Genomic DNA, 8,454 nt, shown 5'->3' on the forward strand with positions numbered 1-8,454 from the left:
CAGTATATGGAATTACTGGACTTCTAGTGAAGACAACTATCAAGCCAGGTGAGAAGTCTTCAGTTAGAATCTTCTTGTTCCTCCAGCTTTTGGGTACCTTTTTATTGGTACCTCATTCCTCAATATCTGATAGTGGATGCCTAACACCAAACTTAGGTTTAATATCTGGGGGCTCTGTAAGGCTCTGTACTGAGAGAGAAGGTTGAAACACTAAGTATTGCACAGTAGTACCTCCTTTGTCAGGAAGAGAATGAGGGTTGGGGATCTTGAACAGGATATGATCTTCCTAGAGCCTCAAAAACAGCTCTCTCTTTTCCACATCAATCAAGGCCTTTGCAGTAGCTAGGAAAACTTTTCCAAGGATGATGGAGTTCTCTCTAGCCTCCCCCGTGTCTAGTATCATGAAATCTGCAGAGAGATAAAGGTTTTCAACCTTTACAAGGACATTTTTCACCATGCCATATGCCCGTTTCAGGGACTTATCTGTCATCTCCAGTGAGATTCTGGTGAGCTGCACCTCCTGGATACCCAGCTTCCTCATCACAGAGAGAGGCATAAGGTTAATGCTGGAGCCAAGGTCGTACAATGCCTTCTCAAAGGTGATGGTCCCTATAGTATAGGTAATTAGGAAGCTTCCGGGATCTGGCATCTTTGGGGGCAGCTTCTTCTGGACCTTGGTTAGTACCACAGTCTCATCTCCCCTCAATACCTTCTTTTCAGAGATGGCATTCTTTAGACAGGCTATAGAGGGGGGTTGCTTGTCCAACACCTCTACAAAAGAGATATTGACTTGCAGCTTTTTTAGGACTGCCAAGAATTAAGCAAGTTCCTCATCCTCATGCTCCTCTTGCACGTACAAAGAGGGTTGTACATCAGGCTCCTCCATCTTCACAGGGATGTGTATGGAGATATTCTCAGTCATCCCCTGAGCCTTGATCTCCTTCAGTTCCTCAGTAGCAGGCTCCTCCTTGGGTTCGACCTCAGCTTCCATGGTGAGGGCCTTGCACTCTTCCTGTGGATTCACTTTTGTGTTGCTTGAAAGAGTGTTGGAGGGAGTCTCTGGGATCCTCTTGCTCAGTTGACCTACCTGTATCTCTGAATTTTGAATGGATGACCTAGTTTCTGCCATGAAACTGTGCGTGACCTTGGAGAGGTTAGAGACTATAGTAGCTAAGTCAGAGAGGCTTCGTATGGGTGTCTCCATCTGCTACTGAGAGGGTTAGAATGGTCTGTTGTTGAACCTGTTCTGGTTCGTTCCACCTTGATTGTTACTGAAGCCTTGTTGAGGCCTCTACTGATCTCTCCACCCGAAGTTGGGGTGATTCCTCCATCCTTGATTGAAAGTATTCAAATAGGGATTGTAGTTGGAGTTTCTGGAGGCATTTCCCATGTAGTTCACCTCCTCCATGGTGGTCCATGCACTGTCACCAGCGTCCACTTCAGTCACAAACTTGATATTATTAATAACAGTGTCAGTGTAGTTTTAAGTTGGTAACACTCGATGTTTCAGTATGAGCATGTCATTCTAAAAATTAGGTCGTTGTATTTTCTCTCTAATTTCAAGGTTGTTGTACCATTAGGTTTGTGGTTAAAGAAAATAAAGGAAGATTATGAAATTGTATGGCAAGCAAACAAAAGCTTAGAGTGTAAGAATATGGCGAGATTTAAGAGAACTTAAAATTCTACCTTATTTCAACATTACATAAAATAAATTCGGTAGATTGAATGTTAATATGTTTCTTCGTTACAGTAGTTGCTTATAGATGGCTATGAAAAACATATCTTTTGTACTATGTTGGTGTCATTTCGTTGATTGAAGGTGTCTCATAGACTTATAAAGCAGGGTACGAATTTCCTTTCTTGAAGAGAGACTCTTAAACAAATAATCCGATGAACCCACTTGAACCAATCCAATTTAGATTGGATTGGATTGGATTGATTCAAATTTAAAGGGGGAAGATCCATGGATCCGAACCAATTAAATTTGAACATCTCGAATTTAATATCTGTTAGATAATTAAATCAAGAACATTCAAAAATAGTATAAATACAACATGCTAGAATATTAAAAAAATTTGAAATCAAATTGAATTAAAATTAGAAACCAAGTTGCACCATAAATTAGAAGGTCGTAGAAATTACAAAAATGAAAATTATTTTTTTCTAGTGCAAAATAACACAATATTCACGAGGAATGAAGATTCATGAATTGGAAGCTTCAAGTTGATGACTAAGCTTGAAGAATTTGAAGCAAATTTGAATAAGGAAGTTGATTAGTCAAAGTTTCTACTAATTTTATGAAATATTACAACTAATACTTAGTTGTTATAAGAATTATTATTTTAGAGAAAAGGACAAATAGGTCCCTGACATTTTTTTTCGTGGACATTTTAGTCCCTAAGGATTGGAAAATATGTTCATGTCTCTATCCCTTCCAAAACGCGAAGAAATTTACTCCTCCATTGAAGTGACTCTGTTGGACCCAACGAAAAAGTCTGATATGGCTCCCGTGGCGCTGACCTGGCCATTATGGGAGCACACGTGACATGTAACTTTTTAAAACAGCACATATTAGTCATCTCATACCAAAACGTGTAACTTTTCGAAACAGGACATATTAGTCCTCCCACATCAAAATGACGTTGTTTCACCCAAACCCCCAATCTTTCAAATTTATGAGCCATAAACCTTCAAATGCACAGAAAACGGTGAAATGGGTTAAGTGGGTCACTGTCCTCATTCACCTCCAACTCCTTCCTCAGTCTCTAATCATTTTTCCGCCACCTTCACATCCCTTAACAACCTCCTCTCCCTCTCCAACACTATTCTCCAAGTTACTCCTCCCTTTCCCAACCTCATCACATGCCCCTTTAACCCCAACCACCTCCTGCCCCCTGGTGAGGAGAAGTATTATTGCAATTGGGGCTTCTTTCTGATGGGTTTTGTCTTTGAGAGCTTGAAATCCAATGTTGCGCCGGAAACAGTGGCTTCCAATTGCATGCAGCAGCCGGTGCCAATTGCAGTGGCACTTACGATGGTTGATGTTTCGGGTAGTGTGGGTTTACGAAAGCGAGGGAGTCCCCAAGGGTGGTTTGAGATGGTTAAAATGTTATGGTTTTAAGTTGCAGGTAGTTTTAGAAAACATTTTATGAGTTTCTTTTTCTTTTTTTGGATGAAAACCAATATGATTTTGTTCTATTCAGGGAACGAGGAAATCTGAATGCAATGTGGAACATTTTGTTTGTTTGTTTTGTAGTAATTGTTCTTTCATTGGTTGATAAATTAAAACGTAGCACTATTCTATTCAAATTTGCTCCTACAGAAGCTGTTTAAACGTGGGTGTTTAGTGCTTACCATTTAGGAGTTTGTCATTCAGAACGAGTTTGAAAAGGGCCATTCAAAATTTCTCTGTTTAGGTGGGTTTGGAAGCATTCTTAATACTTGCATTTATATAATTTTTGACTTATTAATGTCAGTGTCTAGTTTAATAAGGCAACACTATTTGTAGTAACTACCAAAAGAATTCCCTTATAAGATATTCATTCAACAAACCATAGACAATGGCTGTACTTAAATCCCCAGAAAGCTAAGAAAGCTGCTCAAGTTGCTACAATTATTGAAGTAAGGAATCACAAATCTTCAACTCTATTACCTTCTAAAACCAAAGGTCAAAACTACAGGTGATAAGATATTCAATATGACTATCTAAATTTCTATTTTAAACATTTTCAACTGGAGAACAATTTTGTTGATTAACCATAAATTTTAATGGTTGAATAAATGAAAGTACAAACTAAAAGTCTGGTTGGTTTGATATCGCATTTGATCTTATGAAAACACAACTTTATGATTCTATGAAGAGTTTTTGATAGCTCATGGTACGATCTGAGAGTATGTCATAAGCGAAAATGCTTTCTTTTCTTTGATGATATACAGAAGGTTCTAATTGGGGATGCAAATCTAGCAGTTATTTACATAAAGGGAATCAGGTACAAAGAATACAATGCACAATGGCAGCATAAAAATAACGACGTCATTTTGGTGTGGGAGGACTAATATTTCCTGTTTTGAAAAGCTACACGTTTTGGTGTGAGAGGACTAATATGTCCTGTTTTGAAAAGTTACATGCCACGTGTGCTCCCGTAACGGCCAGTTCAGCGCCACGGGAGCCACGTCAGACTTTTCTGTCGGGTCCAACGGAGTCATTTCAATGGAGGGGTAAATTTGTCTGCATTTTGGAGGGGTCAGGGACATGAATATATTTTCTAATCCTTGGGGACTAAAATGTCTGCGGAAAAAAAGGTTAGGGACCTATTTGTCCTTTTTTTATTATTTTATTATGAAAGTTTGCCTATATAAAGACTTCATATGTATGTTAGTAATAATCTCTCCATATGAATAAAAATGTATTGAGTTATTAGAAATTCTCTTCTACTTTGTGAGCATGTTGTTGGTGACTTTGAGAGCCAAAAAGATGATAGTGTCATTTATGAGTGAGAGCTTTTAGGACTAACAAATTGTGGGTATTTTACTTACATTTGGTATCAGAGCTGGTTAATCCAGCACCTAGTATTTGAGAGGTTGTGAGGTGTGAGAGAGCTCTTATATTGTTGTTTGTTTATAGAGTCAGTATGGCAAACACTTTCAATGTTGTGTGGTCCGGTCCCAAATTAGATGAAAAACTCGATTCTAATTATTAGTAGACTTTGATGTCTAACCATTTAAAGGCATAGAACCTGTGAAATTGTATTGAACCGAGCTTGCAAGAAGAAGAAGATGTTGTCCAATAGAGGAGAGATCAATTGGCGCTGTTTCAAATTCATCAAATAGTAGATTATATGGTGTTTGGCAAAATAGCAAATGACAAAAGTGCAAAAAAAGCACGGAACACATTGAAGCTATCGTACAAAGGAGTAGATAAAGCGCATAAAGCAAAGTTACCATCTTTGCAAAGAGAATATGAAAGGTATGAGATGTCTAGCTAAAAAATTGTTGAGCAATATTTTACTCATGTTACAGATCTTGTCAATAAGATGAGAGTCTATAAAAAAGATATGACCAACAGCAAAGTGATGGAAAATATTTTTCACACCATGCCGGTGGAGTATGATAATGTGTGACTATAATACTAGAGTCGCATAAGATGGATACCATAACAATTATAGAGTTGCAAGGAACCATGAAAAGTCACATAAGTAGAATATTGGAGAAGTCAGAAAAACTGGTGCGGAATTTATAACCCACAAACTAACAGGCAAGTACACCGGGTCGTACCAAGTAGTACCTCAAGTGAATGAGGGTCGATATTGATGGACTAAGCAACAATGCACTACAAGAAAAAATAATATTTGTAACAAAAAAAATTGTTACAAAAAATTTGAATTTTGAAACAAAAAGAATTCGTAACAAAAAGGACTGTTGCAGTACGTCCCATTACAAAAAGTTTTTATAACAAAAAATAAAACTGTTACAATACAAAGTAATATTTTGTAAAAATTTGTTTTAATACAAAAACCAAAATTTGTTACAAAAGTGGTAATAATTTTTCACCTTTAAAATGTTTTTCGTAACAATATATTTTTTTCTATCATAAACTTTTCTTACAAAATCTAACTTGATTTTGTAACATTTTTTTTAGTTACGAAAAAACATTTATTTTGCAATAATTTTTTTGAATACAAATTGCATACATAATTAACCAAATGATTTTTTTAATTAATTGATATATTAACTAATTTACTGTGCAAGTCAATATTTATATAATATGTAATAACATAGATAATTCAAACATGCTTCATTTAACTAAAATTGTTTTAAAATAAAATAACATTAGTGTCTACATTGATTAGTTCCACAAGTTATATTTCTTCACAAGTTCAACCAAAAGTTACAAATCTAACATAGATTAGTGTCTCTATAAATCAAAATATTCTTGAATCCTTTAGGTAGCATGTTGTCACTATTTTTGCACTCCTGTAAATGAGAAAAATCGAAACAAAAATTAGAAACAAGATATAACACTAATTACAATTTTTTTTCATTCACTTTTATTCAAAAATAATAGTAAGCCTAATTTGGCAAAACAGACTTTCACTAATTTGAATCAACCAAGAATATTATGACAACAAGCTACAAAGTAATTACTTAACCAACTATGTCTTTGAAATGTCTCCTCATAACATACCTCCAATACTTCATCAAATTCAACTAGGCTCTTTCTTATGCTGAAGCAGAACTTTTTCTGCATTAATTTGCAACCCCAAGAGTTGTACATACGTGATGATTCCACTATGTATCATGAAAGAAGAATTGTCATTATATGAGAAGATGAGTAAAAAAGCACAGGTTCAGACGTCTTTCCTCTTTCCAAAATCAAATATATCCTAATAATGAATGATAATGTTAATAAGTAGATTATAACCTGCTTCACAATGGCATCACCTTTAATTGGGATATCCTCATCATTTGTAATCTTTGATATAAATCTGACATCCCATTCCGTATCAAAATTGAACTTTTGAAACATCTCGTCGTGTAAGTTGTAACAAGGATAATGTGAGAATTGTTGACAGCTCTTAATTAGTAAAATAGACTCATCTAGTCTACCACAAGAAACCCAGATGTAAACAAACAAAATAAGAAGCAGAAAACATTTAAAAATTTAGACATAAGATTCAGTCCTTATCTTTTGCAGACAAAGGGGATACAAATTCAAACCTATACCTCATTGAAATGTTCTATTCATAAAAACAATAGTTGTATTTGTTTCCATAAAGAGATCAGGCACCCAAAGTGCGTAAAATAGATCTCTCGCACGATGCTTTTCCTGCAAACATAACATTATTAACACAGTTAGATATGGAAGTTATAGAACATGGATAAACTATTACCTTTCCTCTTGCCTCCCCTTTGATCAATACCATTGGATGTCCAATTTGTTCCACGGATGTAGCTGCCAGTGGCACAGATATTGTGAATAGAAACACCAATTCCCCCTGCTGATTTGCTAATGACAGCACACTCTTTCAAAGTATCATATATTCCCTCTATACTATCATCTTTCATATATATGAAGAAGCAACTACTCAACTGTCAAGCATATAAAGATAGCCAATTAAATCAGGTCTCCAATGATCAGTTCACCAACAGTGGGAAAAAATAAAACACAAGCTCACAAAAAGACAGGAAAAACCTTACTTGGCGTTGGCTCCTTTTTGCATGGGTAAGTGAGGTGCAGATTTTTCTTAAGCTGGATGCACTTCCACCAATTCTTTGTTTGCTTCCAACAATGGATGCTATTTGATAGACGGCCAAATCACATATAGGTTAGGAACTCGATTATCCAAAAATGGAATTAGTGTTGTAAGTATAGTCCTAACCCAACGAGTTGGCCACCGGTCAAATTGGAAATTCACAAGATGTGTCACAATTTAAAACTAATTCAGAACCGAGAGTATTTGACTCCCGAGTCGTCTCCCAAGGAGTAATTTTAGAACAATGAGTGTGCAAATCCGGTTGTAGTAATCAAGGGGTTGTCAATGAAGAAATGAACACATAAAGCAGTAAAAGAACATGCAAAATTGTAATGATTGAACTAATGAAGAAATTAAAGAACCGAATATGTAATATAAACAAGTAAAGTATAAAAGAGATCAACATAGAAGTATATGAAAGATTAAAAGCATAAAAAGAGTCTTGACTTGGAGTGAGCTAAGGGTCCTTTCCTTGTTGGAACCACAACTATGACAATTATGATGGATTAATCTCACTTGATCAACCCTCACATCGGAAGGTAAGTTAAATGAGCATAAGTGTTCCCAACCCACAAATCCTAAATTGCTTGCTAATTGGCTTAGCAACAAATTAGCGTTAGTGGAAACAAGAACATTTAACAATCCACGAATTCATACTAAATGTTGGACATTCCAACTCTAGAAACCCAATTGCTCACTTTACCCAAGCCAAAAACCAAAAATTTAGCCTAAAACCATGTTTGACATTTTGTCAAACACTTGGTGGGCAAAAACCTTAAACATGGAGAAAATGAGAAAATGCTTGAAACTAAAAGCAACAATTGATCTCAATTAACAAGAATAACACAAGAAAGCATGAAACAATCATCAAACATCAAATTCATCAACAAGAAATTAAAATTGCAAGAGAGAAGCAAAATTGAACTATAACTTGAATTAGAAGAAAGAGTAATGACAATGTAACTATAAAGAGTAATAACAAGAGAATACTTACAATGAAAGCTAGCAAAATTCAAGATAAAAAATGAAAATGGCACTTGAATGAAAAACCCTAATATAAACCCTAATAGAGATGATGAAAAACTTAGAAAAAACTAACTAAAACTTCCTACTACTACTCCTAAAACTACTAATGATATGCTATGTTATGTCCTTTATTTCTCCTCCAATATGAGCTAGAAGACTTTAGAAATGGGCCTCC

General features: G+C 35.6%; 1 protein-coding gene across 1 annotated transcript; it reads right to left on the reverse strand.

Moving 5' to 3' along the window:
• Positions 1-286: 286 nt before the first annotated feature.
• LOC148545708 (uncharacterized) lies at positions 287-649 on the reverse strand. Its single transcript, XM_088499087.1, has one exon. It carries the CDS (start codon positions 647-649, stop codon positions 287-289), a length of 363 nt encoding a protein of 120 aa, XP_088355213.1.
• Positions 650-8,454: the final 7,805 nt, after the last annotated feature.

The sequence above is a fragment of the Arachis ipaensis genome, chromosome B9 (genome assembly GCF_059453495.1).
Source record: "Arachis ipaensis isolate K30076 ecotype BB chromosome B9, ASM5945349v1, whole genome shotgun sequence".
NCBI lineage: Eukaryota > Viridiplantae > Streptophyta > Magnoliopsida > Fabales > Fabaceae > Arachis > Arachis ipaensis.

Excerpts from the sequence above, each read along its gene's own strand:
- LOC148545708 (XM_088499087.1), bottom strand. The coding sequence starts at position 649 with ATGCCAGATCCCGGAAGCTTCCTAATTACCTATACTATAGGGACCATC.